Genomic DNA, 15,795 nt, shown 5'->3' on the forward strand with positions numbered 1-15,795 from the left:
CTCCCTCCCTCCCCCCCCCCCTCGCCGTCGCTCACTCACGTTGGCGGACAGCTGGGACGTCAGGGTGGCCACCTTCTCCTGCGAGGCGTCCAGCTCCCGCCGCAGCTTGCGGATTTGCTGTGGGGGCACAGAGACGGCGGGTCACCCCTCCTGCCATTCGCTACTGGGCCCTGGGACCCACCAATGAGATGAAGAAGCACACAATACCCCCCCTTCCTCTCCCCGGCCATTTAGAGCTGCTATATCCCAATTATCCCCCCCCCCCCCATACGGGTCCCATTCTAGCATAAAAGGCATTTACAGCGCAGTGAAAACACAGGTCACTGGCCCTCACAATGCTGACTTATATAAACGGGATTGGCATGTCCAACCAAAACACTTCTGCTGGGCTTTATGCCCTCACAAGTCAAGACAGCTTCATATTTAACGCTGTAATGTTCTGTTAGAGAAAAGCATCACAGGATGGCCAGAAGCCTTCAATAGCAGAAACGCTCAGAAATGGTAACATTTATGATATTAATAATAATGCGTTTGTGGATCACAAAAATGGATAAATGCAGTGGTAAAAGCTTGAATGTAAATGATGTATTACCGTGGGATTTTGGACTGTTTGGCCCTTAATTGAAAAGAGAAGAATAGAATGAACTCTATGTTGCATGCTTAATCCAAACAGCAAGAAAACAAAGGTGGAATTAAACAGATTATTTCAAGCAAAAAATAAATAAATACACTGTTAGTAGGTTTTGTTAGGGTTAAATCATTGAAAATATTCAGCGATTAGGCAGTAATAGCATGGAAATCTGCACAACAGCCCTGGACAAAAGTGCCAGGGAAAACAGCATCATTGCAAGGGGCTTGTAAATAACAGAAACAGCACGGAAATCATTGGAAATAATTTAAGAATCAATAAAAAAAATAATATGCAAGAAGATATAGAAGAAAAATCTCTTAGAAGAACAAAAGTTGCATGAACAGAGCATCCACAGAGCCACAATTAAGAGCAAACTTTGACATTAAAATATTCTTGCAACTGTTTGCACATGACTGTGTTGAAGTAAAGGTGCTTGATGCTGTTTTGTTAAATATAAGTTCTAATGGATAGTTTAAAAAAATTTTTTTTTAGCCTGTGCCATTAAAAAAACAATGCAACATAGGTTTACACAGCTATTGCCCAGAAAACCTTCGCAATTATAAAACATTCATTCACCCAGCAGCGATTTTAATGCTGCCGAGTTCACACAATAAATCGTTGCCATCGCTGACACGTGGCATAAATTATTGTCATAAATATAAAACATGACTGGGAATTACATACCTCAGAATAGGCCCTCTCTTCCGTCTGCGAGAAAGAGATCATTATTATTATTATTATTACTACTAAATTTAGCACCGACAAAATTCTACTTTTCTCATTATTTCTCTGGATAACTGTATTTATAATTCGGCAGTGTAACGCTACATACCGTTTTAAATATACAGATTTTAATATCAAAAATCATTAAAAATAGAAAATACTTTACTGATTGGAACAGCTAATTTTCAAAAAACAAAAAACAAAAAAAAAACAATCTGTGGGGGAAAAAGTCAGGAGATGTAATTAACAAGAAAACTTCTCAATTTAAGGTCCGCCCCTCACACGTAATGATCACAGATTGTGACGTCACAGACGTGACGCGGTGGGGACTCACCGCAGAGTAGAGAGAGGACGTGCTGGAAACCAATGACAGCGAGGATCCATGGACTACGGAGACAGACAAGGGACAAACAGCACAGAGAGATGAGCTACACTTTAAACCCAGGACACATTTTCAACATCTCGTCCAGGACCCCACAGACGCAGGTGCCGGCACTGCCTGTGGTCAACCTCACATTGTCATCATCCCCAATACCTTAAATGCCCTTGACATTAATCCCTCCAGCCGGAAGTGCCCTCCCCCCGCCCCCCACCCCCCCCAGGGCACCCACCCTCCTCCATGCTGTCCCGGAAGGATCCGGAGCGGCTGATGCCCCGGGGCCGGTCCTCCAGGGAGGTGGCGCTGCCCCCCAGCAGGCGGGCCTCCCCGTACAGGTCCAGGGCAGAGTCCTGTGCCGGGATGCTGTTGGACCGGCTCATGCTGGGGGCCGGGAGGCTGTACTGGGACAGGCTGGTGGGGCTCACTGTGGGGGGGGGCAGCGAGGGGGGGGGTTAGAGCGCACCTGCAGCGCCACACGGACCTATGACTGCACTCTCACAGCCCTGGGGGGAAGTGGGGCGGTAACGACTGCAGTAGCAGTATTACTGGAACAGTGTGTACATGCTAAACTCACGCAGGGTGGACCAGTGTGCTAGTATCAGACTCACGCAGGTTGGAGAAGTGGTATTTGCCGATGACGGTGCAGGACGTCCCGGATGGCGATAGGAGAGACTGGCTCCCGGTGTCCTGCAGCCCCCCCGTGGAGTGGGAGCGCAGCCACTCCTTCCCCTCCTCGTGGGACATCTGGCGGGACGAGGGGGGGTACCTGCGGGGGGAGGGCGGGGGCAGGAGCGATGGTTACCCGAACGTGCTGTGATTCTCAGCAGCCATGGTGGGATGCTTTTCTGTGATGCTGTCATCTTTAGCCATCATTTGGTAATAACAATAATCATCATCATCATCGTTATTATTATTATTATTATTATTATGCTGCACTGTTAAGCACCAGCAGCTTCTGTTTGACTGCAGAACTCATCATCATCATCACAACCCATCAGTTAAGTACATGCTAATGTGAAGGCACTTCTGGTACAAAGGTAAAAGAGGTTACAGGTAAAAGATTAAAGACAGGCAACGGGACGTGGTAGGAGAGACATTGAAAGGTTAATAATACCTTAATCCCTTTTTGGGGAGTGTGTTTCTGTCAAGAGGCATGCTATTAAAACAACAAAACAAGCAAGAAAGAACAGTTACAACACAAACACCTTTCATCATGAGTACAGAGTTAACGTGTTGCACAAGCAGATTAAACCTGATTTTATTTTATCTGAGCTTTTAATACGACCCTAGGGCCGTCTGCTGACGGAGAGAGGAAAAGACAAGAGCTGTGAAGCCTGCTGGAAGCCTGGCTCTGCACAAAGGCATCGACTTCAAATCACTTTTCATTTCGCATCTGGATTTGAATAACCAACCAGAAAAGTGGCAGTTAGCATAATTTAAACATTCGTATTTAAAGTCACAAGAAGATTTTTGTACAATAGAAGGTCACATTTAGGAAAATTATTAAAATCATTTGTCCTCAGCTCATACAAAAATGCAAGGGCATGCACTTTCTTGAGTTAATAATACACAATTTATATAATTTCATAAAGTTAATATCAATGAAACGTGGTTAGAATACATTAATATCATACAAGTTTTTCATCCAATTTAAATCACGTACATGAACACAAACACGGGTGTGTGTGTGTGTGTGTGGGTGTGTGTGTGCGTGTGTAAGTGTGTGTGTGTGTGTGTAAGTGTGCGTGTGTGTAAGTGTGTGTGTGTGTGTGTGTGTGAGTGTGTGCGTGTGTGTATGTGTATGTGTGTGTGTGTGTGTGTGTGTGTGTCTGTGTATGTGTTTAAGTGTGTGTGTGTGTGTGTGAGTGTGTGCGTGTGTGTATGTGTATATGTGTATATGTGTGTGTGTGTGTATGTGTGTATATACACGTGCGAGTGAGGCCGTGCGCAGTGAGACTCACCCCTCGGACAGCGTGGACTTGACGCTCCCGGCCCTGCTGACCTTGCTGAGGGGCAGGTCGATGGACTCGGTGCTGGTGTGCAGGCTGGTCATGCTCTGGCAGCTCAGCGTGTCCTTGCTCCCGGCCGACGAGCCGCTCAGGCTGGCGGGCCACGCCCGGCTGCCCGCCGAGGGCAGCGACAGGCAGGAGGCGGGGCTGGAGGCCAGGGAGGCCATGGAGGCGTCGCCCGTGCCCAGCTCGGGCGTCCTGCCGTAGAGGGGGCTGCTGCCCCCGCTCTGCCCCCCGCCGCCGCTGCCCAGGCTGCCCGTCCCGGAGGAGGGCGACTCCAGGCTCACCTGCCGCGCCAGGGTGCCGTGGGGGCTGCCCAGCGCCGACGGGCACTTGGCCGAATCCGGCGTGCTGGGGGAGCTGGCCTTGCTGCTGGCTTTGCTGCCGAACAGCCTGGAAACAGAGGCAGAGAGGTCCCATAAACAACACGCTCCTCCCCCCCCCGCATGGCTCGCCACGAACCAGCACCCACCAAACCAAAAAATAACACATCCTGTAAAAGGAAAAATAATCCCAGTCAATCACAGTGTAATTTATTCAGTGGCAACAAATATCCGCCATTTTGGCTCTTTTGACGCTGAGGGAGTTACAGGCACAGAGACTCGTTTTCCAGTCTTTGATGACATTAGCATGCATTAATATTAATTCGAGTACCGTTAAGCTGCCAGATATTTCATCTCTGCCGACTCGGCCTCTCGGCAAAAAGAAAAGCTCAGCACAGCGATGCGTGTCACACAAAAGCAGGCGTGCCATTTGCATCTAAAATAAATGCATTTTAATTTTTAATAAAGCTGACGGGGCACAAGCACCGGGGACTTCAACCAACCCTGCATAACTAAAGATAAAATTAAAAAAATGAAAGCAGTCAGAAAAGACAAATCAAATGCAGGAATGGATTTAAGCAGCAGTGTCTGGCTACTGGTACCGTCCCTCTCTCTAAAGGCACGGGGGCAGAAGCCCTCTCACCTGCGGAAGGTGGGGGAGGCGATGTCGGGGTACTTGGAGCCGGGCTGCCTGAGCCCCGATTGGCCGGAGGAGGTGGGGCTGGCCTTGGGCGAGGTGGAGAGGCAGGCCTCCGGCTCGGCCACGCCCACCTTCTCCTTGTCGGTCTGGTTGAGGGCGACGGGGCTGGAGCGTCCGGAGCCCACCTTGCCCGCGTCGCGGCGCTTCAGCGGCTTGCCGCTGCCGCCGGCGGCCCCCCCTCCCCGGCCCGTCACGGCGCTGCTGGAGGACTTGGCGGGGCGGGGCAGGGAGCGGTACTGCAGGGGGGCCCTGGCGCCGTCGTCCTGCGCCTGGGCGCCGTCCAGGCTGGTCTTGCGCCCCCCCGCGCCCGCCCCCCCCGTCGCCGCGCCCTTGGGCATCTTGCCCAGGGTGGCCGAGCCGCTGGCCGTCATCAGCGAGCCCGGGCCTCCCGCCTTCTTGAAGCCGAAGGACCCGGCGGCGGGCCGGCCCAGGCCCGACGGCGGCTTCTTGCCCTCGTCCCCGCTGCTCTTGGCCCCCGCGTCGGACGGCGAGCGCTGCAGGGGCGGGGCCTTGGGCGGGGCCTTGCCCTTCTCCGAGGCCTTGGCGTCGTCCGTTTTACCTGCCGGGGCACGGAGAGCTCCGTTAAGACACACGCTGACTCACCGGCCCCGCGCCGGGCCAGCTCTGAGGCTAACGCGCTAACGGCTCCACTGATCTATAAATCACCGCAGGGCTGCAGAGAGGCTCTCTGCCAATACACGCATCTGCCGAAGTGGGGGGCACCTTCTCAGAGCGCTCAGCAGAATTAAAGAGCCCCTCTGATCCCAGCCAAATACTGAGAATGTAGGACAGGCTCAAACTCAAGGACCCACACTCCTGACCTGGAAGGAAACTCCTCCCGAGCACACTCGGTCCACCTGACCCAGCATTTTAACCTGAAGTCTGAAATGTACGGTGCTCTACCCGGATACAGTCAGATGCCTGAGTGTGTGTGTGTGTGTGTGTGTGTGTGTGTGTGTGAGAGAGGCGTGTGTGTGTATGTGTGTCAGAGAGGCAAGTGTGTGTGTATGTGGCTGATAAATGTATGCAGTATCCCTCTGGTCTATCTCCCTGGGCTTAGCGGAGGGGTGTTGGGGGGGTGTTGGTGATAGAGGGGGTGTGTTAGCTGGGTGTCGGTGATAGAGGGGGTGTGTTGGGGGGGTGTCGGTGATAGAGGGGGTGTGTACCGGGGGTTTTGATGGTTCCGGAGGCGCCTTTGGTCCTGGGGGGCGTGATGCCCACCTGCGCGGTCATGTCCCTCCTCCAGGAGCCCGTTTGGGACACGGGGAGGCCCGTGGTGCGCCCCGTCCTGTCGGGGTCCTCATAGTGCGCAGGGGAGGAAGAGGAGGAGGAGGAAGGTTTCCTGTGGCCGGGGTCCATGTTAGCATCCAGACCGTCCTCTACTTTCTCTGATCTACCCCAGCTACCACTGTCATGGCCTGAGTGCTTATGAGCATCCGTCTGGAGGAGACACACACATGCACACAGGCAGACACACACACGTTAGAAAAAACACACATGACTTCTCAAACCATAAAAGGAAACAAAAAACCAGGTCTGCTAAAAACTTGTGTAAATGAAGGAGACAACATGCTGCTCTCTCTCGCTCTCTCACGCACACACACACTCATACACACACACACACACACACACACACACATGGAACATACCTTGGATTCCTTATTCTTGCGGTGTGAGGCTGAGGTCCTGGAGTAGGAAGGTGTGTTCAGGTCATCCGTGCTGATGTTGTCCAGTGTGTCACTGAGCCCACTGCTCACAGAGCTACTGTCATCACAACTGTGTGAGGGAGGGAGGGAGGGAGAGAGGGAGAGAGAGAGAGAGAGGTTTCACACTGGAACAGCAACGCAGAGTTCTACTTCTTTAAACTGAAGGCTTTAAAAGTTTTAAGAGAACATGCACTGTTACCACTCAGCATCAGGCCAGACTTGATCAGCTCCCTCAGAAGGAAGCGGCTCTTTTTGGGAATGATATTGTAAAAACACGAGCCCGAGAGCCAAGGAATGAGCCTCACTCTCATTTATCATGTTTTTAAAAAAAATGACACCCTGTCAAAAGCGCGAGGGTTGGTCTGAGGCCGGGCGGGTATCCCGGGGTAACCGGCAGTGTTCTAACCGAGACCGCAGGCGGGGGGGGGGGGGGGGGGGGGGGGCACAGCGGTGGGGCCCATAATTTAATACGACGTCGGTAACCTTTAAAACCTTCCCCAAATGTTCTCACCCCCCCCCCCCCCCCCCCCCGGAGCCTGGAACCCAGCCGCATTGTTCTAGAGCTGAAACAGATCCTGTGTGTGTCTGCGTTTCCCCCCCCCCACCCCCGCCGAAATTCACAGAGGGTGCGGACGCCGCGCCCCAGCCTGCAACGGGACCGGTGAACCCTACGGACTCTCTGAGACGGGCCAGAGCAAATCTTCCCCTAAACAGCCATAATTCATACAGAGGGAAGGGTGAACGGTCAAACACAACAGGCACACAGCTCTACACTCCCCAGCACTGGCGGTGCACTGCATCGTGGGAGCAGCGTGCGGGAGCATCTCAGAGCACAGACATCGGAGTAAATCACGGCACACTGACCTAATAGGGGAGCCCTCCCAATCACACTGAGCCCGTCCAATCCGATCTTCACATCGGGGGCACTGTTCAAAGTATTGGGACCGAATACACATACAACACAGTCTGTTATTACTCATCACCCAGCTCTCACAGAAGATGCCCTTTGAAGTACACGTTCGGCACCACCTCAGAGATAGAGCACTAGAAGTGTGGCTATGCCAGGCTATACTCTTAATTGCCGCTGCGCTTGCTGTGTGATTGACAGGTCAAAGCAAACCGTCTCCCTGGGTTTGTGTTTTGGAAAGGACCTTCGTCCTCCAAACGCCTCCGCTGTCTCCGATCGGCAGTCAACAGCCGGTGTCCAGTCATCATCTCCTCCAGTGGGCCTTTTCCACTGATGCTTCTGCTGAGTCTGGAAATATGTTTTTTGGTGGATTTATTTATAATTTTTTTGTGTTGAGTCTCTGGGTTTGTCGAGCCTGCGTTCCCTCAGCGTGTAGAATTCCCCAGAATGCATCAGTCAACGCCGTGGCCGGGTTCAAATCAAAGACCCGTCGGGCTCGGCCTTGCGTTTCCTTGGCAACTGCAGCCTTCCATCGCACGACTTTGACGTCGTGTTTTGACAGTGGCTCCAAGGTCGCTCCCGCCCCCCCCCCCCGTGTCCACATCACGTCTCAGACTTAAAAGCCTTTCCCGAAATCAACGAGGGGGAGAAGAAATGACTGGACAGGCTCCTCAGAGGGAGAGAACTTTTTTTTTTTTGTTTTTTTTTGCTGATGCACTGTGTCTGAAAGGGACTCAAACCCAGGGGTCGGGATTTAAACCCTGCTGGTGTGGAAGGGTGCCAGTGAAAAAGCCAGCGTGTCGGGGGGGGGTTTAATATTTAATCGGCGCACGTCTCCAAATGGCCGTCTGAGTCATCAGCGACGGGACCCAGGAGCCGCCTTCCTGGCTGCTTCTGCAGGGCCGCCCCTGACCTATCGGGGGGGGCCTATGGAAGGTTTTATTTTGGGGGGGGGGGTAACTGATCACAAATTGGGTGGGGGGACAGGGGAGGAAGGGGGGTTGGGATCATGGTCCAGAAAGGGCCCTGTCAGGGGATGGGCCCCTAACCGCAGTGCGTACAGCGCGTATTGGATGGGGAGCTCCTGTCCATCAGCTGCACTATTACACGCCCAGATCTCTGAGTTCGGAGGGCGGAGCCACATGCAGCAGCATTAATAATCTAATGATCCTATCACTGCAAACGATATCTCACAAAAACACAGGACCAGCACTGCGAGTCCACTCTGAAGAAAAAAATTAAACAAACTTGTAAGAATCCCCCATGCAGTCAGATCAACCGCTGTCAGACTTAAGTGGTTATTTTCTGAACCAAGACAGCGCAAAGAAGGGTTAAAGCACTGCTCCGTCTTCTAGCGCAGCCATCAGAAATGTGAAGTGGCATGCAGCGGCTTCTGTTCGCCGTGAGAAATAATCTCATTCAATATTCAAGCCCGTGTGCTGCCATGAAACACCCAGCATGCACCCCCCCCCCCCCCACGGCAGCACAGCAGCGGCAGGAAACCAAGGCTCGATTATAGAAGATCTCATGCAAGTTGTGTAAAGTTCATTTCCGACAACGTGATTTAATTTCACCTTTTTCCACAGATTCATTTATTACTTCGTAACTCGGTGCACGTATTCCAGTTCAGAGGCAGAACTAACTCACACACAGAGGTAGAGAGCGCAGCAGCACAGACCACCTCTTGCAGGACCTCGACACGCTCACAGCTTTCCAAACGCTCCTACAGCGCGCATTGCTAAACACGGGCGGATATAAATCCACACCGCCGACATCGAAACATTTCGCACGACCGCCATTCGAAAAGCGTTATTTCAAACAGATGTGAAATCTGTCCGGATGGAGCAACAGGACTGCTTGGGAAAAGAAAAGCAAACGGAAGATGCGATTTGCAGATGATGTAAGCTTATTTAACGCCGCCCAACCTCCTAACGCTCTCATAATTACTCATCAGGAGGACCACGGACCGGCAGCTCCACACCGGACCGGCAGCTCCACACCGGACCGGCAGCTCCACACCGGACCGGCAGCTCCACACCGGACCGGCAGCTCCACACCGGACCGGCAGCTCCACACCGGACCGGCAGCTCCACACCGGACCGACTCGATGGGTTCGGCCGGCCGGCCGCCCCGGGCTTAACCCCACCCAGGACAAAAGGAACCATAGAACTCAACACAGAAAGCAGCGCAGTCACGGTAACCAGCGCAGTCAGGGTAACCAGCGCGGCAGGCTAACGCCGCAGGTGTACTCACGGTGGAGCCGAACCTCCTGCAGTCTGTCGGCACGGTCCGGCGCGGTCTGGGGAGGGCCGAGAGGAGCAGCAGACGCCTGCCGGGCTGCGCAGCTGAGTGAGCACTGAGCCACGACGGCGTCGGCAGAGAGAGAGAGACGCTACCTCACCGCCCCCCCCCCCCCGGCCTGCCCCCCCCCCTTCCCTTCAACACGTGCGCACTCGCCGCCCAGTCTCTACCTCAATCTACCTCCCCGTCCCTCCTCACCCCCCCCCCCCCCATCCCTCCCCACCGCTATATTTCAGCACAGATGACTACAGGGAGCTGCTGGGAGGGAGAGGAGATGACAGGCGGAAAGGAGGGATGCACTCGCTCATGCATACTGTAGGAGAGAGAGAGAGAGGGCTCTCTCTCTCACACACACACACACACACACACACACACGGTTTTAACATATCCTGTACTTCACTACCACAAGCTCCCATCACCCAATCAGCTGACTGGCTAACCGGATTTTAGAGAGAAAGTGAACGATGTGCAGAGAACAGTCACTGGCTATTGGGTCTGCAGTGCATCAGTAAACAGCAGCTCAACACCTTACCAATCAACCAATAAAACAAATCCACCAAACACCTTTTACTATGTATACCTGAGAGAGATGCATAGTACACTGTTCCACCCTGGCCTCTTTCACCTTGGTGAGGATGAGGACTGCGTCGGTATGAAAGTCCTCTATAATGACCATGAGTGAGGCGATAATTCCCGTTATCAGTATATGGGGGCGTGGCAGGTCCCCGTCCCAGTGCAGACGGATTAGAGACGAGCCCCTGGGCTCTCCGATAAAAGTGATGAGGATGGATTTCCCCTGTTTCGCCCCCTCTCTTCCCTTAAACCCCCTGCCAGCAGAGCTCTGCTGAGAAGGGCGCGATCACTCAGAAGAGCGAGACCACTGAAAAAGGGCGTGGCTGACCACTGAAAAAGGGCGCAGCCATTGAGAAGGGTGTGGTCACAGAAGTCTGAGACGTATGTAGCTAAAAAGGTGTGTTTGCGTGTGTGCGTGCGTGCGTGCGTGCGTGCGTGCGTGCGTGCGTGCGTGTGCGCGTGCGTGGTGATGGGGGGGGGTGGGGGTAGGGGGCGTTATTAATTCATGTCCCTCGTGGGGACACCGCAGGCCTCCTGGAAGAAAGCAGCTCGTTTCTGCACTCTGAAAACCAGCCCAGCCAAATCAGGCATGAAAGGGCTCATCCATACTGCATGCTGGGTATATTTATAGAGGCCGGCTCTTTGGTTTTGATATTTGCTTTGACAAACGCTCGTCCTGATGATTTAGGGCGTCGCTGCCCGCTGATATGGATCTGAGACATCCTGCGGACGACATTTGACGATGGACGGTTTTATGTGATGGGGGAATCATTCATCCAATGGATACTGTGAAACAAATAAATTACCTGTCGTTTGGCGCAGTTATCATCACATAAACAGGTAGATAGGCTACCCTGACGATACTAGCAGGCCTATTAAAAGCCTGTTTTAAATTATGATGATGAAAAAGAAAAACCCCACATGCTACTGGAGTACCTCAACATGCTGACCACATTTTCCTCCACATATAAATTCTCCACACACCTCCATCCCTCCATTTCAGCTGAGTTAAGCATCTCTTTCTCCTCTCACATCCAGAAGGCACACATCTGATTTACCAGTTATTTTACTCCTAACCCTAACCCTAACCCGACCTCACTAATGCTCTTCTGACTGAATGGAAACAAATCCCTGCAGCAATGCTCCAACATCTACTATAAAGCTTTCCCAGAAGAGTGGAGGTAGTTGTAGCAGCAAAGGGTGGACCAACTCCATAATTAATGCCCATAATTTTGGATGAGATGTTGGATGTCAGGTGTCAACATACTTTCAGCCATGTAGCATATGACTAAATAGGTGTATTTGGAGTTGCTCATGAAGTGCCTCAATGCTAACAAAAGGACTGCAGCTGCACTGGCTAGCAGACGAGAACGGGACCGTTTCCTCGATTGCACCACTCTGATGAGTCTTCTGCACGGCAATTAGCCCGCTGGTAAAGTCATTAAGACTTCTGCAACTGCCGGCCATGATCTTAATGCGTGCACTCTCAGAGCATCTTAGTTCATCTTTAAATAGATTGTTTTTGACACGGCTGCTCTGTTAATACTTGCTTCCACATAAGAGGCAACAGAAGACCTTCAATGCTCTTATTTATCTACCTTCTGCAGAGAGAACCTCATAGGGAATATAAAAGGGTGTGTGGCAATCAAGATGAGGGGATACGATTAGGCCAGATTTAGAGCCACTTTTTTGGGGGGAACCGTGCCAAGACACCAGAGCTAACGCCCCTAGTCTTTACAACAAATACCTTGGGATGAATGCGGGACATCTGATTTAACGTCTCATCAGAACGACAAAAATCCACCGAACATTTCTTCCAAAGGGGAGGCGGCATTTTGGCAGGGCACAGTAACAGCTGTGAGAAGTTCTGTCAAAGGAGACAAATGTCTTGAGGGGCTATTTTACGGAATTCTGGCTCCTGCCAAATTCCGGAACTGGGCCGTTACATCACAAGCAGGAGGATAAAGAGCTGTGCTAGTCCTGGCAGATGAATGCCGTCCATTCAGAGGAGGAGAGTGAGCGTCAGTGAAGCTGGGCGAGAGCTGAGTGAAGTGCATGAAATGCTGGCGGTGGTGTGTTATGGAATGGTGGATTAATTCCTTCCTCAGCTGATTAAATGCCACAGGGGCTGGAATACCCCTCCCCCCACGCCCAGGGCTCAGGTGCAGCAATCGGCCACTGTCAAACAGGTGAACAGAGCTAGAGAAGGCAGGCTTATCCCTCGGACTGAAATGGAATTCCATAATGCGGCCAGAGTCCTTCTCCCTCCCTGCACTGCCAATCACTTCTTAGAAATGAGAAAAATATATACGGCGCATACACTTTATCAGTGGGAAAATGCTGGACCGTGCCAGTCTTAGATTGCTGCATTGAGGTTTAATCGTGAGGATTAAGGAGAGCTGGGGATGGTTTTGAGGGGTAGGTAGATTTATTTATTTATATGTGGCTCAGGTGTTAGTGTGTAAGATGGCCACAGTGTTGATCTGAGTGTGTGGCTGCCAAAGCAGCTGGTCTAGGAAGGCAGGACAAGGGAAGGTAAAAGATTTGAAAAAGTGGAAAGATGACAGAGTTGGCTGAGTAAGCGGACTCCCTCTCCGTCCTACGGTATGGACGGAAATGTTAGGTCACTCAGCCTGGACAGATATGTTTGTGTGGACAGAGCGTGAAGGCAGGTGTCTCTTACCTGTCCAGTTCACCCTGCAGCTCCTTCACCCCCCTCTGAATGATGATGTCACGCGAGGCGGCGGCCAGGTCGGGGGCCCGGCCCACATTTCGAGAGTACAGATTGAGGCCCCCATCTGTCAGGTATCTGTGGGGAGGGATCCAATCAGGTTGAAGAGTACCGAGCAGTCTGCGTGTGTGTGCGTGCGTGCGTGCGTGCGTGTGTGAGTGTGTGAGTCTAGGGGTAATAAGTTATGGATGGGAGAACAGGGAGGGGAGTGAGGTTAAAGCTAATTAAGATAATAACCTGGAACCCCGCTTTCCAAAGTGGCTAATTCATTAAAACTGGAAGTTTCACTTCGTTCATTTTACTTAATCACATTCATAACCAGGCTGCTCAGTTCCTGCAGGGACTCAATAAAGCAGTTATGAATAGAAGTGCTGAAAAAAAAAAAACTCTTAATATATGCAGGGTTATTCAATAAGATAAATTATCTCAGAGAATAAAATTATTCATCTTCAGCTGCCAACCATCTAATGGAATGGCAAACTCTCATCGAGAGGCCCTTCTTCCGCGAATGAAAAAGCTCCTCAAACTGACAATCAGCTTCTGCTTTTATACAAATAAACATTACGCAAAAGAAAGAGCCATCAGTGAATTACACACAGTGCAGGCTGTATGTATTTGGACGCTGACCCAATTTCTGTTTCCCAACTCACCAGATTTCAGAAATGAAACGATGAGTGTGTGGTTAAAGTGCAGACTGTCAGCTTTAATTTGAGGTCATATACGTCAATATTGGGAGAACCGTTTAGGACCAGAGCCGTTTTTATACATACAGTGGGTCCCTAATTTCAGAGGACCAAACACAGGAAGTAACTGAATGGAGTCCACAGTGTGAGTTTTTTTTTCGGGCATGGGGGGAGTCTCACCCGCTGCTGATGTCATCCGCCCGGGCGTTCTTTCCCAGGAGGTCCCCGTCGCTCATGTACCCCGCCACGTCCGCCTCGGCCCCGCCCTCGGCCCCGCCCCTCTCCCCGAGCTCCGCCCCCCGCTGCCCCGCCCCGCCGGCGCCCCGCCGCAGGGGCGCGGTGTAGACGAAGCGGCCCGGCAGCGAGGGGGCGTCGCCCGCCTGCAGGCGGGGGCTGGCCGATTGGTTGAGGCGCCAGGCCATGGGCGAGGAGCGGGCGGCCAGCGCCGGGATGCCCCGCCCGTTCACCTCCGTGGTCACCGTGCTGTCGAAGGTGGTCTCCAGGGTGCTGAGAGGGGGGCAGAAAGAGTTTGGGAGGAAGGGATCAGCGACTTCAGAACCGCTTAGATCTGCATCTCAAGCGCCCCGCCCCCCCCGCCAGAAAAGGACTTAAGCACAGTGATCAATAGCCTTAGCACTGCTGACCTCAGGCCTCGGCTGCTGGCTGGATACCATCCAAGGAGGATATAAGCAATTTTGGAGAAACGGCTAAGAGTCACATGGGAGGACTCAAATATCCAGTTTTTTTTTGTGTCATCACCTTCAAACTATAACAGAGAACTCAGGCAAACGCTTATGACTTTGAGACGGCGACAAACACAGACATGGAGATGATGAGACGGCCACAGCTGAAAGCAATTAACACTCAACGCGTCTCCTGCTTGCAGACGGATAACGTGCGTGTTCTGAGCATGCTCTGTTCAGCGAAGTAAAGCACAGTAACGTTTGCCTTTGGATCTGCCCATTCTGACACAGGCACGCTGCTCTGCAAGTTTCTGCAAGTCACCTATCGGAGCTCCCTCTTGTGGAACGGGATTCTAACTGCAATGAGAAAATTCTCCACTGTGGGAGTTGGTCACTGTTGCCATGGTGCTGCTACAGGGCTGGTTGAACAGAGGGGCAGTAGTTGAGCGCTGGATCAGCCGTTGAATTAGAACACAGGCTGTAGCAGTGTGTGGAGCAGCTGGACTCCTCTGATTGGGGGGATTTAAGGAAGAGCAGGAGGAGGGAAGGGAAGGTGGACGTGCAGCGATGGACAGAGGCGTAAACGCAGAGATGAGGAGGAGAGGCGGGGGCGGTGGGAGGGGCTTGCGGGCTTAAGTCACCGCACGCCATTCCCGCCAGTGAGGCAGCGCCGTCACAGCTGCCATCAGCCGCCGTCAGCCCCGATCAGCGTCAGCGCGCCTCCACACCGCCCGCACAGCCCACAACAACGCTGCCAGCGAAAACTGCACGCGGCTTCCCACATCCAGCCAATCAGACGGACAGGATGTGAAATCCAGCCTGGCGCACAGTCGCAGTGGCAGAAATCAGCTGCTGCAGGAGCTTCTGTCCTCTGGAAACCTAGAGCAGATCCACACACACACACACACACACACACACACACACACACCTGTGGGTGATCTGGGTCCCCCGCAGGCTGGACATGGTCTCCTCCAGGTTCTGCCGCAGGTCTGCGATGTTCCTCACCGTCCGCATCCGCCTCGTCTCCGGGTCCTCCCCTGCAGCACACACAGCGCACAGATCAAGCACCGTGCCAGCAAAGCGCACGCACGCGCACACGCGCACACACACACACACACACACATACACACGCATGCACACACACACACACATACACACGCACACGCACACGCACGCACACAGACACACACACACACACACACACACACAAACACGCGCGCACACACACACACACACACAGACTCACTCACACACACACTCACTCACTCACACACACTCGCGCACACACACACACACACACACAGACACAGACTCACTCACACACACACACTCACACAATTTCTCCCAGGAAAGGCACGTTTGCAGTGAGCTGCGCATGGATAATTGAGCAGGCAGCTCCTGGCACAGTCGGTGTGATTGAGCCACGCAGTGGGGTGCAGGTTTCTG

At 52.6% G+C, this 15,795-nt stretch overlaps 1 protein-coding gene across 7 annotated transcripts in view; it reads right to left on the reverse strand.

Annotated features, from left to right (window-relative positions):
* The window catches only part of LOC118219059 (neuron navigator 3-like), a 133,785-nt gene that overhangs the window by 13,386 nt on the left and 104,604 nt on the right, over positions 1-15,795 (reverse strand). For 5 of the 7 annotated variants that reach the window (XM_035401887.1, XM_035401884.1, XM_035401885.1 and 2 more), the window contains 14 exons: positions 15,278-15,386; positions 13,847-14,173; positions 12,936-13,061; positions 6,415-6,541; positions 5,932-6,205; positions 4,709-5,324; positions 3,695-4,135; positions 2,848-2,889; positions 2,342-2,499; positions 1,966-2,157; positions 1,689-1,741; positions 1,316-1,339; positions 593-616; positions 40-117 (listed from right to left, as the gene is read on the reverse strand). In XM_035401887.1, the coding sequence (XP_035257778.1) occupies positions 40-117; positions 593-616; positions 1,316-1,339; positions 1,689-1,741; positions 1,966-2,157; positions 2,342-2,499; positions 2,848-2,889; positions 3,695-4,135; positions 4,709-5,324; positions 5,932-6,205; positions 6,415-6,541; positions 12,936-13,061; positions 13,847-14,173; positions 15,278-15,386 (2,591 nt within the window). The remainder of the gene's footprint in view (positions 1-39; positions 118-592; positions 617-1,315; positions 1,340-1,688; positions 1,742-1,965; positions 2,158-2,341; positions 2,500-2,847; positions 2,890-3,694; positions 4,136-4,708; positions 5,325-5,931; positions 6,206-6,414; positions 6,542-12,935; positions 13,062-13,846; positions 14,174-15,277; positions 15,387-15,795) is intronic. The other 2 variants (XM_035401890.1, XM_035401886.1) reach the window with 1 other exon arrangement.

The sequence above is a fragment of the Anguilla anguilla genome, chromosome 19 (assembly GCF_013347855.1).
Source record: "Anguilla anguilla isolate fAngAng1 chromosome 19, fAngAng1.pri, whole genome shotgun sequence".
NCBI lineage: Eukaryota > Metazoa > Chordata > Actinopteri > Anguilliformes > Anguillidae > Anguilla > Anguilla anguilla.